Source organism: Ctenopharyngodon idella, chromosome 6 (genome assembly GCF_019924925.1).
Source record: "Ctenopharyngodon idella isolate HZGC_01 chromosome 6, HZGC01, whole genome shotgun sequence".
In the NCBI taxonomy this organism is placed as follows: Eukaryota; Metazoa; Chordata; class Actinopteri; order Cypriniformes; family Xenocyprididae; genus Ctenopharyngodon; species Ctenopharyngodon idella.
In genome coordinates, this window is record NC_067225.1 from 1,449,320 (window position 1) to 1,476,742 (window position 27,423).

The 27,423-nt window shown below is 38.0% G+C and overlaps 1 protein-coding gene across 4 annotated transcripts in view; it reads left to right on the forward strand.

Annotated features, from left to right (window-relative positions):
• plxnb1b (plexin b1b) overlaps nucleotides 1–27,423 on the forward strand; it is a 61,452-nt gene that overhangs the window by 15,737 nt on the left and 18,292 nt on the right. For 3 of the 4 annotated variants that reach the window (XM_051896991.1, XM_051896988.1, XM_051896987.1), the window contains 20 exons: nucleotides 6,470–6,539; nucleotides 7,973–9,119; nucleotides 10,605–10,787; nucleotides 12,057–12,185; nucleotides 13,671–13,771; nucleotides 14,005–14,137; nucleotides 14,377–14,533; nucleotides 16,287–16,395; nucleotides 16,593–16,701; nucleotides 17,927–18,847; nucleotides 19,093–19,227; nucleotides 19,315–19,437; nucleotides 20,371–20,461; nucleotides 20,897–21,054; nucleotides 22,400–22,551; nucleotides 22,671–22,776; nucleotides 23,632–23,768; nucleotides 23,874–24,050; nucleotides 24,757–24,952; nucleotides 25,791–26,033. In XM_051896991.1, the coding sequence (XP_051752951.1) occupies nucleotides 7,983–9,119; nucleotides 10,605–10,787; nucleotides 12,057–12,185; nucleotides 13,671–13,771; nucleotides 14,005–14,137; nucleotides 14,377–14,533; nucleotides 16,287–16,395; nucleotides 16,593–16,701; nucleotides 17,927–18,847; nucleotides 19,093–19,227; nucleotides 19,315–19,437; nucleotides 20,371–20,461; nucleotides 20,897–21,054; nucleotides 22,400–22,551; nucleotides 22,671–22,776; nucleotides 23,632–23,768; nucleotides 23,874–24,050; nucleotides 24,757–24,952; nucleotides 25,791–26,033 (4,497 nt within the window). In that variant the 5' untranslated portion in view covers nucleotides 6,470–6,539; nucleotides 7,973–7,982. Of the gene's footprint in view, nucleotides 1–4,561; nucleotides 5,317–6,469; nucleotides 6,540–7,972; nucleotides 9,120–10,604; nucleotides 10,788–12,056; nucleotides 12,186–13,670; nucleotides 13,772–14,004; nucleotides 14,138–14,376; nucleotides 14,534–16,286; nucleotides 16,396–16,592; nucleotides 16,702–17,926; nucleotides 18,848–19,092; nucleotides 19,228–19,314; nucleotides 19,438–20,370; nucleotides 20,462–20,896; nucleotides 21,055–22,399; nucleotides 22,552–22,670; nucleotides 22,777–23,631; nucleotides 23,769–23,873; nucleotides 24,051–24,756; nucleotides 24,953–25,790; nucleotides 26,034–27,423 lie in introns of those variants that run through there. The other variant, XM_051896989.1, reaches the window with a different exon arrangement.

The following is a 27,423-nucleotide window of genomic DNA, read 5'->3' on the forward strand; positions in this document are numbered from 1 at the left end:
ATTGAACCATCGAGGGCCTTTCAAATGAAGATACCAAAAGGAAAGTTTAAGAAAGAGAATCTAAAAGGATACTAAGATATCTTTACTACTTCTTGAGTTACAGGCATGTAAACTTGAGGTAAAAAACATAAGAAGTGCCCATTTTTGAACTGTCACTGTTGGCATATAATGCAACAAAGATGGCTAAAGTCAACAGATTTTACTAATATACGTACCAATCTCTGTGTAAAAATAAAATAATGATGCTGCCATCTTTCTAAAGTAATTTTTCCACCCCTGTAAATTGGCTCCAAGTCTCAGTTGAAAATGGTCATTTTGACCCCCCTTTACAAAATAGCAGATTACTAAATATACATCTGTGACATTTAATATTTTGTCTTTCATCACTATTTATGTTTGTCTTTCTACAGAAAAAAAAAATATTTACAAATTCAAAAATTTAAGCCAGGGAAGTTTCCAAAATTTGGTGATTTGACACAGAATGACCCCATTACTCAAATTCTCTCTGAAGAGTCTAGCCAATATTTCCTTAAGATAAAGTATAATACAAAATATTTTCCTTTTGTAGTTCTCAGGTCAGGACATGTTGTTTTTACAGAACTCTTTCCTGAGTCAGAGCATTACTGTGCTGAAAGTATCCTCATGGACTGTTCATTCACGGTCATTTTAGTTGCACATTGAAATAAGTCTTCAAAGACTTTCATTCAATTTCATTCCCTGCCCAGAAGTTCCCTTTTTGTTGCTAAATATATTTAAGTAAATGCTGCTTTTCTTTGCTACATGTTATGTTGGAATTAGTTATATAAATGTTTACTCATCTAAAGCCCCTATCACTGAAAGATTCTGGAAAAAACTCATTCTGGTAACTATTGAGGATTGCAAGATTTTAGTGCCCTTTAGCTTATATCACTGGTATACAAAGAGGATTGTGGGTTAAATATAAATGTCTACAAATGTCTACCTTTGGTAGGATCTGTGCTAATTTGAAATCCGTGAAAATGGACCTGTTTTGGATCAAATCCAGTGATCAGTCTCTAATGTGCTTTTGTATTCACCACCATTACTTTGTCCCAAATATGGTCATAAATATGGCATACAAGCGAAAAAGTCATGTGACTGAAATAGATAAATATTAATCAATGATGCCCTTTTCTAAAAAAAAAAAAAAGGTCAAATGGAAATTTTTTAGGCCATTTATTAATTAATCGTCTTTTATGGTTTTTCTTATAGTGAATAAAGTGAATAGTTTCTTAAGTGAATGTAGAAGTAAATGTGCACAAGTAAACCAATGATTGTTATAAGAGTGAACAATTTAAAGTTTGTTGTAAACAGCCAGCTGTTTCTCATAAATTACAAAATTTAAAGAATAACATTGTATCATTTGTTGCATGATCTCTTTGATAAGTGACATAAAATAGACCTATAATATTTAACTAATTATATTACATTTTATTATGCTTTAATTATCTTCTAAGTACTTTGTCATTTACGCTAGGCAAGTTATAGATCTGTTTGTGATTAGATATACACGCTCGTCAGATAAATTGTACTGTTTCTTTTGTATTTCTTATATTCACTTATTTACTATTCATTATGTAGTGAATGTCACAAAAATGAGTGGTCAGATTAATTTTGATTGGTCAGCCTAAAAGATCTGCCTTAACGATCTGTTGATCAAACTGGACAAATATGGAGTTTTAATATTTGTAATTTTTCAGCATTGATTCAGCAAAATCCATATAACTGGTCATTCTGCATGGTCTTTTTACCTGGTTGTTTCTTGAATCTTATTATGCTTGCTGTCTTAAAACTGCATGAGGTTGGGGCTACTGTACCTTAAACATTTTTATTTATTGGTTTAAAGAGTAGAAAAATAGGCATTATTCATTAAATTCTTTATATCATTGTAGTATTGGATGAGTGACCACCAGACTCTCTCTCTCGCACACACAATCAATCCCTTTATATACCTAAAATGGTGCACTGAAGTGGTTAATCATTATCAACATATATTTTTAATAAAAATACAGTAACTGTTTAAATGAGTTCCAAATGACTTATTTTTGAGCCCCACACTTTTCAGTGCTCCAGAGCTCTAACATTGGATAGTTCGGACAAAAAGAATTGAGTTATTTCCGAATTAAATGCAACGCTTGAGTTCTTATATCGAACAATTAATGGTACAGTCTTTGTTAGCTATGTCTTGGATGGATGGTTCATGCAGTTTTAAACAGCGGAGTATGAACAGCTCTGCGCGAGCTGGTTGGCTGGTGAGTTGTAACTGCATGAACCTATGGCGATGCAGCGGAAGTGCACGAACCAACGGGTGCCCGCTAGAATGGGTGGGGCTTCTGCCTATATAAGAGGTTCGCTTCGGCATAGAAATCAGTTTTTATCTCCTTCAGTGACGATCTTTGGACACTCCACTAAGAAGCTTTCACCGTTGAACGAGCTCTGCAGCGGAACGAGCGAATCCAGCGAGCAAGCAGACTGGCTTCAGCTCACATGCTGATCGGCATTCCCCAGCAAGCTGTCTCGCTACACAACGGTTCCTGTTTTCCTGTGGCCACCGGGAGCAAATTTAGAGCAAATTTCAGAGAAATTTCTGCAGGCATTGATGCAAATGCCGCGCCATGAGTGTGGCACGTGCAGAGCCCCTCTGACGAGCACAGTGAGTGCGTTACCTGTCTGGGGAAAGCCCACACACAATCCGTGCTCACTGATGCGAGCTGCTCTCACCACGAGAGTATGTCCCTCTCTTCTCTGCACTCACGAATTGCTTTCTTTTCAGAGAGCGAATCCGCCCCTCTCGCTCTCCCGTCTCTTCTCTCCCAGGAACCTCGGAGGAAGAAACAGTGGTTCTCTTTACCCACGCAGACCAGCGCCCCTCACGAGTGGCCTCATCTCGTTCGGTGGTTCTGAAGAGGATCTTTGCGATGACAGCATGTCATTGGCGGCTTCCGATGTGGAGGATTAGTCGGCCTCAGTGGATGACCCCCCACCCCCCGCTGTCCAAAGGCAAGCGTGACAGGGCTGGACGCTGAATTATTCCGCATCCTCTCTAAGGCCGTCGAAGAGCTAGGACTGGATTGGTCCCCGCCTGAAGAGCCTGCACAAAGCCACTTGGATGAAATGGTTCCTGCCGGGGAGCCAGGAGGCCCCTCATCAGTGCACCGCCCCGTTCTGTCCTGAAGTTCATGATGAACTTACTAAGTCCTGGTGCGCCCCCCATTTGGCCCGCCTGAAGACTTCTACCTCGAGCGCCCTCACCGCCATTGATGGCGTTGAGGAAAAAGGCTATGAAAAGCTGCCCTCTCTCGACCAAGCTGTGGCCGCGCATCTCTGCCCGCCCGCTGCTATAGGATTGAGAGCCAAGGTAGCCCACCCGTCCAAACCCTGCAGGACCACCTCAGCCCTGGCTGGCCACGCCTACTCGTCTGCTGGCTAAGCTGTCTCTGCCCTTCACACCATGGCAGCTCTCCAGGTATTTCAGGCCAAACTCCTCCGTGCTATGGATGAGTCTGGACCGGACCCAGCTGTCTTTTGTGATCTGCGCAGCGTGACTGACCTGGCCCTGCGTGCCACAAAGGCCACCGCTCAGGCAGTTAGCAGATCAATGGCCAGCCTGATCATGCTAAAACGCCACTTGTGGCTGAACCTCACAGAGATCAAGGACACGGACAGAACCGCCTTCGTTGACTTGACGGTTTTCCCTACTGGTCTCTTTGGCCCAGCAGTGGACGGTTTCACCGAGTGCTTCACTGAGGCCAAGAAGTCGTTGCAAGCTATGCATCACTTCCTCCCAAAGTGCTCTAGCTCAGCTTCCTCGGGTCGCCAGAAGACACCGACTCAGCAGCCAGCCAGTCTTTGCGCCTAAGCGCCAGGGACCTCGGCCCAAGATTGTGCTTGTGATTGTGGTTTTTCTCGGTGGATCTGAAAGATGCTTACTTTTATATCCAAATAGCCCCCCATCACAGACCGTTCTTGAGATTCGCATTCGAGGGGGTGGCCTACCAATATACTGTCCTACGGTTTTGGCCCAGTCGGAGGCCGAATTGACTGCTCACAGGGCTGTGCTCCTCAGCCATTTGCAATGCCTGGGACTCAGAATCAACCTCGCCAAGAGCTCATTGTCCCCCAGCAGGGGAATCACCTTCCTGGGAGCAGTGTTTGACTCAGTCCTGGCTCTCACCGTCTGTTCGACAGTTCACCGCGTCCTTCAGAGTAGGGACCTCTCCCCCTCTCCAAATGTTTCAGAGAATGCTGGGCCTGATGGCCTCCGCATTGGCGGTACTTCAGCAGGGCCTGCTGCACATGCACCCCCTGCACACACTTGCCGCTCAGGTCTCCTTTGCGTCAAGGTGGACCACGACTGCATCAGAGCCCTGGCCCCTTGGAAGGACCCCGGCTGGTACCAGACCGGAGTGGACATGGGGTTGGTCTCGAGAAGGAAGGTGGTTAGGGGTGGTTAAGGAAGGGGACGATTTGGCACCCCCACCCCGAGCAGTGGGCCCTCCATGTATGGCCCCTCAATGGGAGCCTGTGGACCTCCCATCCAGGGTCCTGAACTCAATTTCTGAGGTTAGAGCCCCGTCTACCAGACGTCTCTACGCCCTCAAGTGGTCGGTCTTCTCCGGCTGGTGTGCTACCACGGGAGAAGTCCCGATTTCATGTGACATACCGCTGGTGCTGTCTTTTCTGTAGGAGCTGTTGGACGCGGTCCGCTCTTAGTCCACGCTCAAAGTCTATGTGGCAGCCATAGCAGTTTTTTACGCTCCTGTGGCTTCACAATCTCTGGGCAGAAACACTTTTTGGTTGTTCACTTCCTAAGGGGGCCAGAAGGCTTAACCCGCTTTGCCCCCATACCGTTCACACATGGGACCTGTCTACAGTTCTTAGGGCCTTCAGGGGACCTCCCTTCGAACCTCTGCAGTCGGCCGGGCTGCACCCTCTCTTGCTTAAAACGGCCCTCCTGCTAGCCCTAGCATCAGTCAAGCGAATTGGCGACTTACAAGCACTTTCTGCAAGTGCATCCTGCCTCGAGTTTGGGCCTAATGACTGCAAGGTCATCCTAAAGCCAAGGTTCGGCGCCTAAGGTGCTCTCCACTCCTTTCAGAGCACAGGTCATATCTCTCGGCTCTTCCCACTTTGGAAGATGAGCAGGATCTCCACTTACTCTGTGCTGTTAGGGCCTTAAGGGTATATGTTGAGTGCTCTGCCCAATTCAGACAATCAGAGCAGCTCTGCTTCGGCGGCCGCACCAAAGGGCTTCCGGTCACAAAGCAGAAATTGTCCTGCTGGATAGTAGATGCTATTGTGAGCAAGCTTATATCTATAATATATTGTATATATTCTGACTTTATAAGCCACAATTACGATCCATATAATCCTTTTTTTTCACTTAATTGCAAAATGTATTTTTACAATATTCTTTCTATATTATAATGTTTTTACTCAAGTAATGATTCATAAAAAATGAAAACCAAAACTAGTGTGGAATAATTGTTAACATTAGGGATAAGAAAGCTGCAAACGGTTTTAATATATTTCCAAAATTAATGATCAACAAATGATTCTGTACCTCTTCCGGGTTAAAATGGATGCAAATGCAATAGGAGGATTAAAATGTTAAGTACTGTAAGAGGTCTTTCATGACGCTCCAAATGCTGGGATGTGAATTTGATAGGTGCTTGATATAAAATAAACGGTGCTTTAAAAAGTCCTTGAAAGTCCTTGAATATGGTGTACATGAAAGAGTGGGAAACCCTGATATGAGCCACATCTGTTTTTATTATTTGGCTCACTACTGGTTGAGTTATGGCCCTCTTTTAGTTTAGTTCTGGCTAAAAAGATGTGGGCCAGATCTGGGCCAGCAAACACGATCTAATCTGGGCCACACCTCAGCTGTTTATTTGGGCCACATCTATGCCAAAGGAAATTTACTGACTGGGAGAGAGGGCAAATGGTATCTTTCAAATTAACTGTTTATATGCATTTTAAACAGATTATGTTCTTCGTCTATGCAAGAAAAGCACGTCCCTGAATTAGTGCGTTTTTATAGCGTATTTAATTCAAGTAATGTTAATGGTATGGTCTATTTAAGGGTGTCTTTAAAAAAACAAACAAAAAAAAACAATATAAAATCAGTATCTTCATATTAATCCGTAAAGCTTCATATTACGGGAAGACTACTTTCTTTGGGAAATGAAAGTATTTGAGAAAGGAAAGTACTTACTTTCTTGTGGATCAAGCTGGGCTGTTTAATAAATCCACATCTGCAACTCTTGTTGATGTGTCAGTTGAAAAGTTCAACAAATCGTATTTTGCAGAAATGTAGCCAGAGCCATGTATTTCCAGTAACGGTTGTTTGTGAATTTTTTTTTTTTTTTTTTTTTTTAATTATCCCAAAATGTTAAACAACCTCAAGATGCTCTTGACAAAATTGTCTCTCTTTTTATGTGTGTCCTAGGTTTAGTCGATGGGGACGTATGTTTGACTGTGTTTTGTGTATGCATGTCGACCCAGCAGATCAAACCCTGGTAAGAAAACTTTTGTCAACTGTCTCTCTTTCACATATCATGACAGGCTATTTATGGCATCCTTTCTTGATTTGTGTTAATGGAATATTATGCTGTTTTAATAACTTTAACAATATTTTGTATAGGTGAGTTATATTTAAAGCCACCATGAAATCAAAATTGATAATTCTTATTTTTTTATGCAATATTGCAGTATTTATTATGACATCTCTTTCCTTCTCTGACTTTGATGACTAGGGTTGGTATCATTTTAATTTTATCGATTCTGATTCTGCTTATCAATTCTGATTCTTATCTACTCATCGTTTCAATTCCAATAAGGTAAAAAATAAATAAATAAATAAATGAAGTCAAACATTTATTAAACATTCAATTAAACATTCTGTTGCAGCTGAATACCATGAATAAAAATCAGCAGCCTACAGAACACTTACACAAGAAACTTTCTCATTTTTTTTAAACAAAAAAATACCACAATGAAAACAACTAGATTTTTATTAACATAAATTTCAAACATTATTAAAGACAAGTAAACAGTCAGTCATAAAATAAGAACAAATAAACAAATTAGCCAACTGCACAAATAAATACAACTGAACAAAGTTCAGGTACATAAATTAAAATCAAATGTAAAATAACACTGCATAGTTTTTTTTATAAATAAAATTGATTAATTTTCAGTTAAGATCATTGAGTAATTTTCTTTGCCTTTTGTTCTTTTTTTAAAGATAAATGATAGACAGCAGCAGGTATATTAGGCTGCTTTAAGCCCTAGTGCATGTATTTAATATACTGATATACATTTTCTTTCTCAACTGTTTACATTCACTTAAGACTAAACCGACTGTGTTTACGATGATAGTTTTTCATAATTTTGTGTGTATTTGTCCGTTCAAGTGCAAGAAAAGAGAAAAGAGAACTCAATTCAGTATTCACGCAATGTATGAGAGGTGGTGTGCACGCTTTGGATGTGTGCGCAGCACAGAAAACAGCACGTGAGTGCTGAATTAACTTCTCTTTCACATCATCTTGCTCTTGAATGGTTTGAAAGCACACAGGAATTGATAAGCAGAATTACGTCTTATCGAATCCTTGGTTCTTGGAAATTTGGACCGGTTCTAAAATGGAACCAGTTCTCGATGCCCAACCCGACTGATGACAAATTAACCTGTCATTTACATGAGACATGAAACAACAATCCAATTATCCAATCAATTTCCTATGGACAAAATCAAGTCCCATTTTTTTTTTTTTTTTCTTGTTCAAGAAGCCATTTCACTCGTATATACATCACAATAGAGAAGAAAATACTATTGCAACTTCTGTTTCATGCACACTTTAAGCAGTTTAAAGGGTCTTTGTATATCTCTAGTCTGTTTTTAAAGATTGGGATTGTTATAATGTTTTTTTTTTTTCTCTTTCTTTGTTCTCAGAATAGTTGACATGCCACCTGGGATGGTGTGTGTGTTGTCTTCTCTTTTCTCCATACTATGTAGCTTCATGGTCACCCAGAGCTCTGCTTCTTCCAGCCATCACCCCACTTTCTTGCGCAATGACACCTACTTTGAGCACCTAGCTTTGCATCCTGACCCTTCATTGGGTCGGGTCTATTTAGGTGCCCGTGATCGGCTTTACCAGCTTTCTTCCGAACTTCAGCTTGAGGCAGAGGAAAAGACAGGCCCTGTGATAGACAGCCGTGACTGCCTGCCACCAATTAGTGAAGCAAACTGCCCACAGGCACATTTGACCAATAACCACAACAAGCTACTGCTTGTGGATCCTTACAGTCAGGAGCTCATCAGTTGTGGAAGTGTTTATCAAGGAATATGTCAGAAACGAAGTTTAGATGCAGTGGGGAAAGTGCTTTTCTCTGCAGAGAGGCCTGTGGATACACAATATGTGGCGGCTAATGACCCCAATGTCTCTACAGTAGGACTTGTGGCGCTTACAAGAGGCCGTGGGAAACAACAGCCAGTGCTGTTTGTGGGACGTGGTTATACCAACAGCCAACCTCCAATATCTACTCGAAACTTAGTTATGGAGCCTGTTTTTTCATATGAGGAAACTTCAAAGTTAGCGGTGGCTGGGAGGCTTTCTGAGTATGACCATCATTTTGTAACCTCATTTACCCACCGCTCATATGTCTACTTCATGTTCTATCGGAGAGACTTAAAATCGCAGTCGAGAGAATATCGCACATATGTTTCCCGTATGTGTTTGGACGATATTGCGTACTATTCATACGTAGAAGTTCCGTTAAGTTGCCGTTCAGCTGGAGGAAAGAATTATAACCTCCTACAAGCTCTACATGTAGGCCTGCCAAAGTTGGGAAAGACTATGGGAATAGAAAGTACAGCTGCTTCGGAACAAGAGGTACTGTTGGGGGTGTTTTCGAGCCATTTTGCTTCCTCCAGTCGACCCAATGAAGAGTCCGCAGTATGTGTGTTTTCACTCGAGGAAGTGGATAAACGTATCAATGCTACAAGAGATCTGTGTTACACTGAAATGGGCCGTGCAGATGGACTTGAGGCTGCATACATTGAGTATGAAGTCAAATCAAACTGTGCCAATCTTCCAGAGGTAAGTTTAAAAACTGGAAACCAGTAAGTTTACTGCTTCAGTAAACAGGTATGAACAGCTTCCAAGTTCCACTGTGACAAATTTAAAAGTATTTTTTAGAGCTAGACAGTCATTGGCCTGGTGTGAAAATATAACACTGTAAAGCCTGACATATTAAAAAAATTCGGACTACCGAATTTTGTTGACAAAATAGTTCTTGTAAGTCATGGATGATTAATAAAAAAGATCTAAAAGTCTGCATTTGTTTTTTTTTGTTTTTTTTTTGAATACCTCAGGATGGCCCATATAGTATGATATAGTGTGAGAATATGGAGCTCATTCTCGAGGAGGAAAAAACGCCTCAGTTTTATTCAGAAACCCAAAGTGCAGTTGCTGTTATTAATATGGCCAAAAAGAAATTTAAAATCCTATATATAACAGGAGGATATAACAGTATAGCAGACTACTTACATAAAATGCATATAAATATCAGTTGTCTTACTATATCTCCCAGTAAAATGCCTTAAAATCAGAGCCCCTCCCCTCCCTGATATCCCCAATATTCAGACAAAACACATTTTACTACCAGGTGTAAACTGTGTCTTGCCTGACCACTTGTGATATACTAAAATGAAACTAAATATCATGCATAAACGTGGCCTAAATTATCTAGTGAAAAATAGTCATGAGGTTAAATATCTTGGTGGGTAACTGAGGTTGTAGTTTTAAACCTCGCAAGGTGTGATCCCGGAGCTATTCACCGTTGGTCCCTGGAACATAGCACTTAACCTCGGGTTACTTCAGGGGATACAATCCTTATAATTTAATATGGCTCCATTCTATGATGACATCTCATTCCACCACCCCAGTTGTGTGGCCATATATAAATATTTTAAACTGGTCTATATGAAGTATAAGGGAGTATAACAGTTGTTGTTTACGCACACACTACCATCGAAAAGTTAAAATATAGCAAAAAAATAAAAAATAGTAATATTGTGAAATCTTCATGATTTAGCACTGTTTTATGTTTAAATATATTTTAAAAAAAAAATATTGTGATGACAAAGCTACATTTTCAGCAGTTATTAATCAGTCTTCAGTTTAATATGAAGAAATCATTCTAATATGCTGATTTGGCTTAAGGAAACCTTTTTTTAATTATTATCACTGTGGAAAAAGTATGCTGCTTAATGAAGTGTGGAGATTGCGATTGCATCTTTTCAGGATTGCCTGATGAACAAAGTTTGAAGAATAGCATTTTTTTGAATAGCAGACCAAAATAAAATGTGTAATTTCTTAAAATAAAAAATAATACAATTTTGTAGGCAATTTTGATTAGAGATGTAAAAAGATATAAATGGTCTTTACTCCTCTTATACCACTGCAGCTTGTTGCAAAACTTTGTTTTTATGTTGAATTTATACCTTAAATGGTATTTGACAATAAATATTGTTCTGTAACTCTAAAGCCTTATTTTACTCTTTGACTTTTGTCTCCCTACAGAACACTTTGGATGCTTACCCATGTGGCTCTGATCACACCCCTAGTCCAATGGCAAGCCGGGTGCTTGTGGAAGCTGAGCCAATATTTGACAGCCCATCCGTCCGGCTCACTGCTGTGGCTGTGAGTGTAAAGGAGGAGCATACTATTGCCTTTCTAGGAGACTCCCAAGGAAACTTACACAAGGTATTAAAAAGTTTTCAAGGAATGAGTGTTTTTCTTCAACTTTTCTAATCATTTTATTTCATGCAATTCTTCCATTGCTCTCTCTTCTTCGCTGAAGTAGAAGTGTTTCAGAAAATGTTGTTGGATTTGCCCTTGGCTGGTTATATTGGAGGTTTTGCAGAATTCCAGAGTAATGCAAAACTCTTGAAGATATGAGAATAATTTTTAATTTAATGAAGATAAGATGTGGTGTGGTTATAAGCACATTTCTTTACCTGTTACAGCATTGCCCCTTTTTGTAAAATCTTTTTTTGTAAACGTAATGTAAACAGAATTGTCTTATTCAAATCATGTTACATTTTCAAAGAGATGGTGCCCAAAGCATCATTAAAAATGGTGTGCACAAGGGCATTTAATTTCATTAACATATAAAATGCTGACTACTGTTTCAGCCTCAGGTTGTACCCATTTTCTCTCTTTACATTCTCAACTTTTCTGAAGTAACATGGATGTAGTTCCTCTCTATGGGATGTGTTCTTCACTCCATTAAAAACCCCCTATTTCAGCCCCTGTTAGGCCAGCCCTGTTTGCTGGCCAATCTGATGCTTGTGTAGGATTTTTTTTTGCTTTGTAATAATGCTACAAAAAATTATTTTTTGAATATATTATGGCTTGTGGTCTGTGTGGCACCAAAAAGAGTTTAGATTTTAATTATCAGTCTTTGAGGAGTAACTGGTCTGCTCCTAAAATTCTTTCATGGTATGTTGTATATCTTTGCTTGATGTTTTATCCCTACAAGAACAAAGCGGCAGAGTATATTCTCCACTAGGTAGTGTTGTACCTTTTGATAGTCATTTAGCTGCAGTTGGGAGAATTTTTAGAACAGTGTGGTGGCCACGCTAGTGTAGTCCACATCTTGTCTGGATGTAATACTACAAAATATAGGCCTGGTTTCACAGACAGAGATTAAGCCAGGATTAGACCTTAGTTCAATTAGGACATTTAAGTAGCTTTTATAAACGTGCCTTAGAAATAAATATTACTATTGTGCATCTTGAGAGTGAGACAAAATAATGGCAGTGACATATTTTGAGATATGTCGGTGCAAATTACTTTCAGTTAAAACAGTTCAAAAATACATTTTAGTCTGGGACTAGGTTTAAGCCTTGTCTGTGGAACCTAGGGATAGAGATTGGACCTTGTGAAGTTTTGATTTAATGTGCCTGATTTAGAACATTTTCAATTCCTCCTCAGTATTGGTCAGAAGGTGTGTGTGTGTATTTTTTTCAGGTGTTTCTCGGCCCAAACGGCGAGGTGGAAGAATATGCAGTAATTTCCATCCAGCCCAATGCACCGATAAGCAGAGAGCTCAGGCTTGACCATCAAGAGAAACATCTATACATCTTGACAAGTAACATGGTAACTATCACATTATTGAAGTGGAATTGGCAGTGTCAATGTTGTTACCTGTTGACAAAGTAGTTCTTGTCAGTAATGGATAATTAAAGGGATAGTTCACCCAAAGATGAAAATGATCCCATGATTTACTCACCCTCAAGCCATCCTAGGTGTATGTGACTCTTCTTTCAGACGAACACAATTGGAGTTATATTAAAAATATCCTTGCTCTTCCCAGTTTTGTAAATGGCGCTCCTGATTTTAAAGTAAAAGTAAAGGTTAATAAAGGCCTTCTGAAGCGAAGCCATGGGTTTTTGTAAGAAAAATATTCATATTTAAATCTTTATAAACTAAAATAACTAGCTTCCGGGCAGACGGCCTATGCAAAACGACTTACGCCAGAAGATTAATCTCTGACCTGACACATTGACAAACCTAAAAGCACAGAGGATAGAGCAAAAGGCCATCTGCAGGAAGCTAGTTTTTTTTGTTTATAAAGTTTTAAATATTTATATTTTTCTTACAAAAACCCATCGCTTTGTTTTAGAAGGCCTTTATTAACCCCCTGGAGACGTATGGATTACTTTTATGATGGATGGATGCACTTTCTTGGACAATCAGGATCATCATTCACTACCATTATAAAGCTTGGAAGAGCAAGGATATTTTTTTAGTATAACTCCGATTGTGTTAATCTGAAAGAAGACATATAAGAAGTCATAAATACCAAGAATGGCTTGAGGGTGAGTAAATCATGGGATAATTTTAATTTTTGGGTGAACTATCCCTTTAATGTAAAAAAAAAAAAAAAAAGATAGTCCACCCCAAAATTAAAATTTGTCATAATTTGTTCACCCTCATGTTTTTTTTTTAAACCTGTATGACTTTCTTCTGTGTAACACAAAGAGGATATTTTGAAGAATGTTGGTAACCAAACAGTTTTGGCTCCCATTAACTTCCACTTTATGGTCAAAACATATAATGGAAGACAGTGGGAACCAAAACTGTTAAGAGAAACGAGTCAGGCCCACAGAGTAGTGAAATAAAATGTATTTGTAACTATGTGGATGATAAACTTACTGGTCAATAAGAGATAAAGTTTTGGCCATTTTTTTCCAAACTGTAAAATTCAGCAACCCACTGGTGATGCTAAAACTATTTTATTGACACTGCTTAAATACTCCAGACTTCAGAACAGAAACATTGTATGTGAAGTTGCTTTAATTTGCACACCCCTGAAAACAAAAAAGAAAAAAAAGAAAAAACTGAATGAAGAACTTAATGTTAAATATCCCATCTTATTCATTTCATAAACAGGTTATCGTGTTTACTGATCATATCAGATTACTGATGAACACAAATGTGCAACTAATTTGTATGACATAAACGTGTGCTGCAGAAATAGCAAATTAGGTAATATATTAAGTACATGTATGTATTCCTCTGATGGTTTTATTTGACACTTATTAAACAAATTTTTTTTTTTTTTTTACTTTGTTCCCACAGCTCGAGAAGAGGCCTGTAGCAGAGTGTGAAAAGCATTTGGATTGTCAATCCTGTCTGTTGGCTCATGATCCATATTGTGGCTGGTGTGTTCTTGAGGGGAAGTAAGTTCATATTTGAAAACAACCACATATTCATTATAGTGTTGTCAGCGTGTGAACACAATGGCCAATCAGAGGTGTTTACATATCTGCTCAACAGCACTCAAAGCATCACATTTTTAAAATTTAAGTACCGACTTGGTACCGAAGTCGGTACTTTTGACAACACTAATTCAGAATGCTTTATTTTGATTAGTTGGTTACTTGAACTTGAACATTGTGTCTTTGTGCATCAGGTGTTGTCTGCGTAGCGAGTGTGTGCGTGGGGATCAGAAAGATCAGTGGCTTTGGAGCTTTGACATGGAGCAACAATGCCTGAGTGTCAAGTATCTCAATCCATCCAACATCAGCCGAGAAGAGAGGAGAGATGTGTGTTTCACATATTAACACATTTAAAAAAAAAATCCAGCTCAAAAATTTAATTCAGTATCACACCCTGCATCAGAATAAAATACAAGATACATATATTTGTATAAGCCTGATTCACTGAAGTGACCATTATTGAGTGCAAAAACAACCAAAACCCCCTTTCCTTAAAAGCATAATTTTAATCCTTACAGATCTCAAACAAATTCATTCTCTCTCTCATTTTTTTTCTCTTCTTTTAGATCACTTTATCCATCCCTGGTCTTCCCAGTCTGGAGCGAGGAGAGTTTTACTCTTGTGTCTTCAATGACAGGGCAAGTTTGGCTGTTGTAACAGAGACTGGTATCACCTGCTCTTCTCCACACATATATACATTGCCATCTGTGCCACCGGGTCAAGGTGAGGGTATTGCCAGATAAATAATCATGTCTCTTATGTATGTATAACACTTTTGTTTTGACACAGGAGGCCTGGTCAGGAAAAAAAACATAATAATATAGTTTTCATGAGCTATTGAAAGAGTGTCCTCCTTTTGACACAGAAACACTTGATTCGGTACTCAGTTTTGAGCATAACAGTGTAATCAGTCTGAGAGAGGAGCACTTCTAGACAGATGGTAGAAGTTTTAAGATGAAGTCATTTACCCACCCTTGTGTTGTTCTAATGCAGTGTGCAGTTCTTTCTTTTTCGGACTACAAAATGAGAATTTTTAAAAACTGTACCGCTCACGCTCGTCCATACAATGGCAGTGAATAGTGAGCAGCATCAAGCTTTTTAAAAAAAGATGCAAAAGTAACACAGAATGGTCCCATGTGACACATGTCATATATTCCAAATGTTCTGGGGGTGTACGAGGGTTTGGTGAAAAACTAACCGAAATGTAATGTATTATTTAAAGAAAATCTTGCCCTTGGCCGTTGGTCGTCCGTGCTCTATTGCGCGTGCCGCAGTTTACTCTGACTTGCCTAGCAAAAGCACACAAGTTGTGTGAGAAATCAAGATTAATTAAAAGATTACATGAAATACAAAAAAAAAAAAAAAGTATCTGCGTACTTTCTTCACTGAAGAAAACATATACTAATAGAAGAAACGCCAGCAAATTTTGAAAACGTCTTCATCAGTTTGACAACACATGTGTTAGAAATACTCAACTCAACCAAATACAGAAACGCACTGCAAAAGTTCACAACGCACATATGATCAGGATGTTAAAATAAACAAAAAAAATCAACTTTCAGGTCATCGACAACACCACTGACGAGTAGCTTGAAACATTTTTATTGTGGTCTGTGCTATTTGCAGCACATTTCTGTATTTGGTTGCATTGTGATCATATGCAGCACATGTGTTGTCAAACTGATGAAGATGTTTTCTTAATTTGCTGGTGTTTTTTCTATTTGCATGCGTTTTCTTCAGTTGCAGCGTGTTGAGCTCTCTCGGCCACCGTAGATGACAGTCAGAATGACAGTTGACAGATGGAACGCAATAACTTCATGTTGTGACAAACACAGCAGATATATTAACCTCAGAGAAGAAAGTACATGGTTTGTTTTTATTAATCTTGATTTCTTCTGCTTTTTCTGGGTGAGGCAGAGTGAGCTCCGGCGCCAATAAAGAGTCATGAGCGCACAGTGAGCACAGAAGACCAACGGCCAAGATCAGGATCATTCTGTGATACATTTACGTATTTTTAAAAAGCTTGATGCTGGTCGCTATTCACTGCCATTTTATTGACGGGTGCAAAAGGGACATTTTTTTTAAAAAAGTAAGTAAGTTGAATAAATTAAGACTTCATTTTCATTTTAAGGTGAACTATCCCTTTAAAGCAGTGTCTTCTTTGATATTCCACAGAAGAATGAAACACATACAAATATGGAAGAACATGAGGCTGACACTTTAATGCCATTTTTCCTATCCCATTTCACAAACCACCATGAAGATTTTCAACTGAAATCAAAAAAACCTTCATATCTGCTAGGTGAAATCCAAGCATGTTCAAACCTAGCTGTAGTATTCGTGTCTACAAAGAGCAACCAGTGAGATAAACAATAATAAGATGAAAGTGACAAGCAAAAACAGTCATGACTTCGTAACAATAATGAATTCTAAATGATCACTACTTGCTAAACTCTTCTTCTTTCTTCTGAATCAGATTTTTTTACAGTCACGCTGTCTCTACGGTTCCATGATGTTGTTGTGACTTCTCGGGAATTCACCTTTTATGATTGTACAGCAGTCAAACATCTTGCGGGAAGCATGCCGTGAGTTGCAAACACACACATATTGTGGGCACAAACAAACTGAATTCTACCCTTGTCATAGACTCGTAAAATCCACTGTTGCACAGTCTCTAAGTTTTAATTTGTTTTAAACTAAGAATTTTTATTTCCTTCCTTCCTTCCTTCCTTCCTTCCTTCCTTCCTTCCTTCCTTCCTCCCTCCCTCCCTTCCTTCCACAGGTGCCATGGTTGTGTGAAAAGTCACTGGGGATGCAATTGGTGCGTGAAGCAACACATGTGTACCTACAAAGCTGTGTGCGATGAGGGAGTGATAATCTATAATGAACATGTAAGTCATGACATCACCAGCAGTGCTATCTCTCTATGGATGGTGAAAATTACATGTCTCAAACTTGAGAACAGTGTTTCCTATAGAATTCTGTTAACCCCCACCCCCGCTCCCCCAAATAATTGGTCCAAACTACAAATAATTTGTATTATTGGTAAATAATTCATTAAAAGAACCAGGAGGCAGATTAAAACTATTCTTAACATCTATTTTCTGAATTAAAAAAATTAAGGATATTTTGTATTCCTCAAATACATTACCTTTTAAAAATGTTATCTTAAATGTTATCTTAATTTTACTTGCACACCATGTCATCATTGCACATCTCGCACAACATTTTACATCATGGGGTGCTTGCTACCTCAAAATGGGTTTATAGATGGACAAATATATTATTTACAAGTTTAAATTTTTGCATTTGTTGTGTTAGACAAACCTCACATTTAGACGAAACCACCTGTCATCTTATGAAAAATATTCTGAAGAAAATATTTGAGAATTTTTAAGAATATATTTTGTTTATTTAGAATATATACACTGCCTGCCTAAAGGTGCATTCACGCCATATCGTAATTACTGTAACTACGAGATTCTTGCTTGTAAAAAGTGTTCACGTCCTCATAGAGCTCGTGATTACAGTTTGTAAAAAGTTGCTATTTGGATTTTAATAGACAAATACTTAAGAATCTATGAATGGATTATTATTACAGTGATTATTATGTTTCTAGCATGTTATATGTTTGGCAATGGTTCTTTTAACCCTTAAAGATGGAGTGTGTAGCTTTTCATTTCTTAAACAACCATGTAGGAAGATGCTAGAAACATAATAATCACTGTAATAATGATCCATTCATAGATTCTTGAGTATTTGCCTATTAAAATCCAAACAGCAACTTTTTTTTTTGTCTGGGCAGTGAATCTTCAATACCTTTTTTGTAAATATAAGACTCATTCATTTATGAATCTTTTGTTGTTTTTTTTCCATTTATGAATCTGATTACACTAGCAATTATAGGATTAGCCAAATGCATGAATTTAAATAAATCAAAATCTTGACTTTTTTGCAATTTAAAAATAATTTTTTTTGAAATTATGGTTATGGATCTTGAATACCAAGATCATTTGTAATAGTTCCTTTTTATAACCATCTATATTTACCTATTTATTTAATTAGTTATTTATTTTATTGTTGTGCCTCTCTTGGTTTTTCCTGCATGTCTCTTAGTGGAAATCTCTCCCCACCCTACCTCCTGCAACCAAAGCCTCTAGAGCTGCATTCATGACCTCACCAGTCACAACACACAAAGTCCCTGAAACCATGGCTCATACTAAAACTCAGACTACTGCCAGCTCAGTAACTGAAACTATAACTTCTACACTGGAATCACTAACCTCTCCTGCACTTGTGAAACCAAAACCATCAACTCAGCTTTCTTCCACTTTCAAGCCGTCTGCTGCGCCCACAAGTGCCTTTCTCCCCTCTTCCACAGCTGAGACCTTGGCTACCACAGAACAGCCAGCTTCCACACTATCTCTGCTAGAGGAGATTCTCTCAGAAAAAGAGCTTCTTGTTACAGATATTGAATCAGTGGCTCTGAGGGAGACAGACACTGATGTGGTTACTCTTTCCAGTTTGGAAGCAGCTGTAAAAACTGAGTTACCATCAGTCTTTGAAGCTGCTGAGGAGCAAAGAATATCATCGTCATCAGCTGAAACCGAGATAATCACTCTCACAGAATTGCCACCAATAATGGAGCCAATCACACATGATACTTCGCTCACCAGCACCCCTCACATTTTGGCAGAAACATTGAATTTGACAAATGAAACCCAAACTACAGTTTTACCTTCAAATCCAGAACCAGACGTGTCTGATTCAGAATCCAATGACTTTTTGCCTATATCTGAGAGGGTGTCACCTGCCATGCCTTCAGAGAATAGGATTATCATCACTGACCGTGAAGAGGCTCGTTTGGTGCCAGAGGAAACTGAGGAGGTGGAACTGGTAGAAAACGACAACGCAACATTTTCTGCAGCTACAATCTTATCAGGGGATGGAGAATCAGACAGGGATCCCCCTGTATACCTCCATCTTCAGAGTACAGGCATGGATGTTGATTACCAGTATGACTCAGCAGATTTACCGGTAAGTCCAAACATTTAGAATTGATACCAAGCAAGGTTTGTCTTTTCTTTACATTTTATAAGCAAAACAAAAAAAACCCTAATCTTCTTTCTGTAGTTACTTATACTTACATATTTAAATACTTACATATTTAATAAATAAATAAACACCTTGACTACTTCCTCATTTTCACTGGATGACACAACACAGTGCGATAACATTCACTGCCATATTTTTTGATTAACTGACCTGGGTTTTTTTAACAGGCTGATGAAGGCACATTTTTCAATTTGGGGGCATCAGCCTGCCCGTGTGTGGAGAAGATTCAAGGATCCTCTCTGCTTCCTGTCCTAACTCAGAGAAAAATCTCTCTGCTGGCCCGAAACTTGCATCTCTATCAGGTAAAAACAAACAAACACCCACTTCTTTCTTAAAAAAAATATACATCTGCATTTAAAAAACATGTTTAAACATACACTTGTTCCTAGGACCAAGAACTGGCGTATGAGTGTGTATTGGTGATCGAGGGGCAAACTGTGGTGGTTGATGCAGATGTGACGCTGAACGAGGCAAACCCTTTGCTGTTTGACATCACTTGTCATGCTCACCAGGTACCACAACACAATTAAAAAAAATCTCTACTCTGTAATGGTTATCTGTTTTGTTGCATGCTTCAATGTATGTGTCATTGCTGGTCTCATCTCCCTGTTTCTCATTTTAGATTCCTGTTGTCATATATTTCTGTTAGTTTTGGTTGCTATTGTTCCCTCTCTGTGTTTAGTTCCTGTTTTCTTAGTTGCCTAAAGTTGCATTCACACCATATCGTAATTACTGTAACTACGAGATTCTGGCTCGTAAAAAGCATTCACGTCCTCGTAGAGCTCGTAATTACAGTTTGTAAGCTGGGAGTTTTCTGAAAGCTCCCATGTGTACCACGTGGCTGCTGTACCACCTGACCGCTGTAGATTCATTTAGGCGTTTATAGTGGTGCCATAGAAACGCATAATTCCCAGTCCGAGGACATGAACGGCTCCGAATATAACGTCATGTGTTGTCATCTCAAGATTATGGTAATTACACAGTGGCGTGAATGCAGCATTAGTTACTGATTTGTTAATTGATTAGTCCCACCTGTTCCTTGTTTTCTACCTCATTGTCCTGTGTATTTATACCCCTTGTTTAGTTCAGTCTTTGGTCTGTTCTCATCATTATATAAGTTGCTTTGCATTGTTCTTGTGGTTCTCCTGTGCCCTATTATTATTATTATTATTATTATTATTATTATTATTGTTATTATTATTTATATTGTTAAAACTGACTGCTGCAAATAGATCCTTGCCTCTACTCTCCTGGTTTAAACCAACCTGTCACTTCCCTACAATGCTGTCTAAGGCAAATGCCAACAACAATAATTAAACATACAACAACAACAACAACAATGTAGCAGTTATAAAAGCATGCTTCTGTGAGAAAAGACTGCAGTTTGCAGATGAGATTGATGCTCTCTCAAATTTTCTCTCTCTTTCTGCCCATCTGTTCTATAGTATTCCTATGCAGACCCAGTTAGAGAGTATAATGCCATGGTGTATGTAAAGAGAAAAGACACTTTTCATATTGACAGCACTGATCTTTATGGTGAGTATAATTCTTTTAATGCTCTTAATGCTCATGAGCTGTGTTTGTACAAAATACACACACACACATGTTCCTATATATTAATGAAAAATAGATTTGTTAGATTTGTTTTGTCTTACAATGACTTGCGTGCAATGGTTGAAAGAAGAAATTTACAAAGAAGTAATAGGGCACCAGTATTCATGGAATGTTCCTTTTATTTTCTTCATTAATGCCCCCCCCACCACCACCACCTAGTTTAATACTCCATTGTGGAACTCAGTTTAGCCTGCATGCCTGTGGCCTGATAATCTGTTTGTGTTCTGAGGTTGCTAAATAAAATTGTACAATTCTTTGAAAATCCAGTTACTGAATCTCACTTTTATGTATTTGAATTTTACTATCTATTGTAACTGTCTTGTAATTATTATATTCTGTGTGCTTTCTCTACTGCAGTGACATTATATAACTGTTCAGTTGGACACTCGGACTGTAGCCGTTGTCACACTGCAGATCAGAGGTACAGCTGTGTGTGGTGTGGGACCAGTTGCGTTTACAGAGGTTCCTGTTCCCAACACATCCAAATGACCTGTCCCGCTCCTCTCATTCATTTGGTTTGTTAAACTTTCTCAAACTTGACTAAATGCAGCATTATTTGGTAGATATGCGGTTTGTAACTTCTAAGAAACTTTAATTGAAAGACAAGTATAAACAAAATTAATTTTGCTTTAGTATAACACTGACCACTTGTGATCGGATTGACTGAAAAGCATCTGAATGCCAGGTGTAAATGGGGCCTAGTCTTTTCTCTGTTCTTTTATTCCCCTTCTACCTTGCTCTCAAAGACAAACATTCTGACCCTACAATTAACATACAACACACACACACACAGAGTCTGAGGGAGTGGAAGCTGTGTGCGTATGTCTGTAAATGACTTATGTGACAATAGTTACATAATACATAATACCTTCCAAGGACATAAAATAATAATGAATAAATTTAACAAATTAAAGGCCAGATTTCTTAAACGGGGCAAATTAGTGTGAGACTGCAGTCCCATAAAAGTGCAGGTGAGAGTGGAACGTTCTGAGGGTGATCTACTGACCATATGCAAATTCAACAACAGATTTCCATTTTCCAGTTTCCATTGTGACTAATGCAATCTACCAAGAGCAACACAAATTAGCGCAGGGTAGCAAACAAGCAGAGCCGATGATAATCGGATGCGGGTACTCTACTGTCAATACAGGCGCAGTGAATTAAAAATAACATGTTCGGATAACATCTTCCTCTGGCATTCCAAATAACACAACTGGAAAAGATTATTTCTTCTACCACATGCTCTGTTCTCTGCTGTGCCTCCTCCTAGCAGCAACTTTCACAGCCATGTTAAGCACAAAATTTAAAACATGTTTTTTTTTGAGCATTAAATAATGCCGCAAATACCTGTAAATTGAATACCGCAAACCTTAATAAATCATGTTGTATGAGTTATTTAAATACTCTCATCCCATAAATGTTGCGTCTATAAGGGAAACTCCTACAAATGCATATTCAATAAGGTCAGCTGCAGAAAATAACTGTCCATGCCTTTTCTAGCAAATTTTTCACTAAGTAAATCTTGACAGTAGTTTTTTTTAATGCCAAATGAAGGGTTTGCACTGGTGCAAGATGTTAGTAAATCTGGCCCTAAATGTGTTATACTCATAAGTATAAGCAATAATTAATGCATAATTATCAAAAGTAATCGTTCATTTCAAATGACTTCTTAATTAAGGTCACACAGTCAAGTGCTAGCAATGCCACGGTCATGGTTTTGATTCCCAGGGAATGCATGATTACAGATTAAATGTACAGTATAACTTGAAAGCAGTGTAAGTCACCTTGGATAAAAGCCTCTTCCAAATGTGTAAGTGTAAATGTAAAGCAACAAATATATATATATATCTCTGTCTCTAGGTGGAGCCTTTGTCAGGGTTGGTGGAAGGAGGCATTACTTTAACTGTTTCTGGTTCTAACTTGGGACAGAAAGCTCAGGATATCCTTCAGTCTGTGACTGTTGCGAGTGTTCCCTGCACTGTTATACCACATCTATATGAAATATCCACCAGGTAAGCACCATAGAGTATTTGCAATTCAAGTATTATACTGATTAAATAATATTTGGTCTTCTTTTTTTTCCCCCCTGTGTCTCGTGCATTTGTGTTTATGCTTGCTCTCCATTCTTTAGAATTATATGTACAACTACAGCCAGTAGAGAGGAGAAGTCTGGTCACATCTCAGTGAAAGTCTCCAGTGGAGGCTTTGGCCTGTCAAGTCAAAGATTCAGCTACCAGGTTAAATTGCATTTACTAGCAATATTAAAAAACTATTTTTTTTTTTTTTATTATTTTTTTTACCACTTTTCATTTTGTTCCAAAAACATATGACTTTGTCTTCCATGAGACACAACAGGGGAATATTCTGGCCACTGTATATATAACTCAATATATAAAAAGCACAAAAGAATATCATAAAGGATAGCTTTGTGTGATGAATAGATATAATGACTTATATTTCGGCCTGATCGTCACAAAAAATGTATTGCTTCAGAAGACTTCGATATATACAGTAGCACACAAGTTGTATGGATTACTTTTTTCAGTTGTTTATAATTCTTTTATTGTGCTTATGTGTCCTTTTATAAGCTTGAACACTCCAGTCCTCATTCATTTTTTGCATAGAATTTCTCATTTTATGTTCCAATGAAAAAAGAAAGTCAAATAGGTTTGGAACAAATGATGAGTAAATAATCTCTTTGAACACTTTATATAATATGAATAGTAATTTTGTACATTTAAATCACTTGCCCCTGTGCATAAAACATGAGACTTTTGAACTTAAAGAAGTTCATAAACATATTTAAGGTTCAATTTCAGTGGGTATACTCTATACACCATATGGCATATTGTGATTTGATGCAGTTTAAAAGGTTGACTCTAACTTGTTTCACCACATTCTAAAACATTGTAAATGCCTGAAGTCATATCTTACATCCTCCCTCCCTCTGTTATCCCTCCATTTCTTGTTTGTCATCTGATGCGCATTGGAACATTTTGTTATGTGAAGATGGTTGTTGTGGAATTTTTTTTAGTTCTTGGATGCAGAATTTCCTCTGATTGTATCTCTCATCTCTCATCTCATCCCTTAAGGACCCTAAGCTGATAGAAATTTCTCCTCAGAAAGGGCCACAGGCAGGAGGAACAACTCTGACAATCACAGGCAGACATCTTTTGACTGGTCGTGTTACTGATATCAGTGTCTTACTAGGAAATGTGCCTTGTTCATTGTAAGTGCTACGTATCACTGTGGAAAACTGTCTCCTGTAATTTGGTGTAATATGAGTATTGTCTGTGATTAGGAAGTTCTTTTATCCCTTTTTATCCCTCTGCAGAATATCAGGTGTTCAGGAGGACACTATCAAATGTCTGACTGGTGCTAGTAACAGGACAGGAGAGCACAGGGTGACTGTGCGGTATGGAAACAATGAGCGACATCTCCATGACAATGGCTACTACTATACCCCTGACCCCAACATCACACAAGCCATGCCATCTAAGAGCTTTATCAGGTGTGTGTTTGGTTTTTACCTGCCTTATTACATTTACATTTTTTTCATTTAGCAAACGCTTTTATCCGAAGTGACATAAAGTGACAAGTAATGAATACAACAAAGCAAATCATCTTAAAGAGATAGTTCACCCAAAAATGAAAATTCTGTCATCATTTACTCACCCTCAAGTTGTTCTGTACCTGCATGAAGTTCTTTCTTCTGCTGAACATAAAGAAGATATTTTGAAGAATGTGGGTAACCAGACAGTGGCTGGTCCCCATTGACTTCCATAGTATAGAAAATAAAATACCATGGAAGTCAATGGGAACCAGAAACTGTATGGTTACCTACATTCTTCAAAAAATCTTCTTTTGTGTTTAGCACAAGAAATAAATTCATACAGCTTTTTAACAACTTGAGGCTGAATAAATAATGACAGAATTTTCATTTTTGGGTGAACTATCCCTGTAAGAAGGCTAGAATAGGGAAAAACGTGTGGCTTTTTGAGTAGAGGTGCGCTGTTATTTTCTTTAAGAATTTAAGACTTATTTTCCTGGCTGACCTTAAAATGTTGCAAAAAAAAAAAAAAAAAAATCTTATAAACTTGCATTAAAGTCAGGCTGTGTCTAGGAACTTTTCTTTTAAAACTGGCTTTTTTTAAAAAGGACTTTTATAAGTGATTTTTCTTTGCTCATGAAAATCACTTAATTTCTTCATTATGCAGCGGAGGGCGTGTAATTAAAGTTTCGGGCCATAACTTGGATGTGGTACAGAAGCCTCTGATGCGAGTAACGGTGGTCCCCCCAGACTCCATTTCCTCCTGGAGGAGACTGAGGCGAAGGAGAAAAACTAGGAATGTAACAGATGTGGAAGTGCAGGAAACAGACTGTACAGAAAACACACACTGTTCTATCAAACGGGTATTTTTTTCTTTGACTCAAGCTTACTTAGACTTCACACAACACAAACTGAAAATTCAGTAGCAAAGTTTGTCATCTATACTGTTTATAAACTGTATGCACAGATTAGTAAATCGTTCCCTCATTTTATGCCCACAGATTCATAACCCATGCCTTCAATTTCACAAAATTTTATTCAATATTTAATAATTTGTTTGGCTTTTTAAATTTATCTCAAGATTTTTCCAAATAAAACACTTAACATTCATCAGATTGGTCCAAAAAAGGTTCATTATTAAAGGCAAATTATTAAAGGAGCATCTGCAAATGTCTAATAACTAGTAACATAAATTTAAAGTATGTGAATACAATTCACAAATTTGTAGCCTCCTCCTCTGTTGAAAAATATCTCGCTGCTTCATTCAAGGTGTAAAAAAACTGGTTGACATTAGATTATTCATAAATACCTTATGAACTGTTAATTTTGAATTAAGAACCATGTAGTTGCAATCTGATTTGATTTTACATCTGAAATGACTGTGGTGAGTGCATTGGTGTTACTTTTGTTGACTGTTACACATTTATTCATTCAGCAGACTCTTTTAACCCAAGTGACTTTGAAGTTAGAAATTCAGAAATACTTTTCCTGTTCTAAAATAAATCTGTCTTTTTGATTGACAATGGGTTTAAGATAATTTAAATCAATACATTATTTGATCATGAAGGTGTTTTATTAGTATAGATTGAAGTCTTTGTTGAACAGTCTACATAGTTCAGCATCATTTTGTCTGAAATATTTTCGCGGCTTTGTCCACTTACACAATGTTGTCTCTTTCTCTTGTTTTCACTTTCTCTGTAGTTTGAGGAGCATTGTGAGGTGAAAACCTCCTCTTTGTTGTTGTGTCGGACCCCTGGTGTAGACCCTCAACTAGTTGGTGGTCATATGCAGGTTGAGTTTTTGTTGGATAACTTGCGCTTTGACTTCAACTCTGTCAGCCAATCACCTTTCACCTATGAGCCAAACCCAACCCTGCACCCGCTGAACCATCGTGATCCCACAAAACCATATCGATACAAACCTGGATCAGTCATATCTGTGGAGGTCTGTGGGGTTTTACTGTTGTAATTTTTTTCATTTTAAACGATTGCAACACCATGACTATTCATAGATTTTAGTCACACGTGGAGACCTAGAGGACAAAACATTCATAGAACTGCAGCACAGGCATGTCAATTTTTCATCTGTTACAAGCCAGAAATATTTAGCTCACCTCTCAAAAGAAGAAAAACAAGATATGTGAACAAAATTCAAGTTTTGGGCATATAAAGCACCCTCTACAGTATTTCAATCACTAAAACAGCGGGACATTCTAAAATGCTTAATGGGATAGTTCACCCAAAAATGAAAATTCTGTCATTTACTCACTCACATGTTGTTCCAAACCTGTATAGATTTCTTTCTTCTGCTGAACACAAAGAAGAAATTTTGAAGAATTTGGGTAACCAAACATTTGATGGGCTCCATTGACTTCCATAGTATGGAAAAAAAATACTATAGAAGTCAATGGGGGGCCATCAACTGTTTGGTTACCGACATTCTTCAAAATATCTTTTGTGTTCAGCAGAAGAAAGAAATTCATACAGGTTTTGAACAACTTGAGGGTGAGTAAATGACAGAATTTTCATTTTTGGGTAAACTATCCCCTTAAAGTGCCTTAATGTACTAAAACAGTGATTTTAAAAGATCAAATTCAGTATACAGCTTACTGATGATGCTTACTATATACAAGTGAGCCGATGAGCCCAAAATATGAATTCAACGTGCTAAATGGTTTAGCGTTTTCTTTATAATAGATTTCTTTGCCGAAACGCTTAACATGAAACTTTGCGTGCTGTGTTTATATTTTTGGATCATCTGCTTTTCCTGTAAGTAGTATGCATCATCAATAGGGTGTATACTAAATTTAGTCTTTTAAAGGATGAGTTCACTTCAGAATTAAAATTTCCTGATAATTTACTCACCCCCATGTCATCCAAGATGTTCATGTCTTTCTTTCTTCAGTCGAAAAGAAATTAAGGTTTTTGAGGAAAACATAACAGGATTTTTCTCCATATAATGGACATCAGTGGGGTACAAAGGTCCAAATTGCAGTTTCAATGCAGCTTCAAAGGGCGCTACACGATCCCAGACGAGGAATAATGGTCTTGTCTAGCGAAACAATCTTTTATTTTCTTAAAAAAAAAAAAAAGATATATACTTCTTAACCACAAATACTCGTCTTGCACTAGCTCTGCAATGCACCATGCATTACGTAATCACGTTGGAAAGGTCACGCATGACGTAGGCGGAAGTACAGCGGTAGGGCAAAAAACTCTCATTTTCTCCTCCCACTTCAAATCGGCCGAGATCGTTATTTTACCTTTTTTTTTTTTTTTTTTTTGGTAAAGGTCGTTTGACTTGGTCTTTGCACGTTCGCTTTGTAAACACTTGT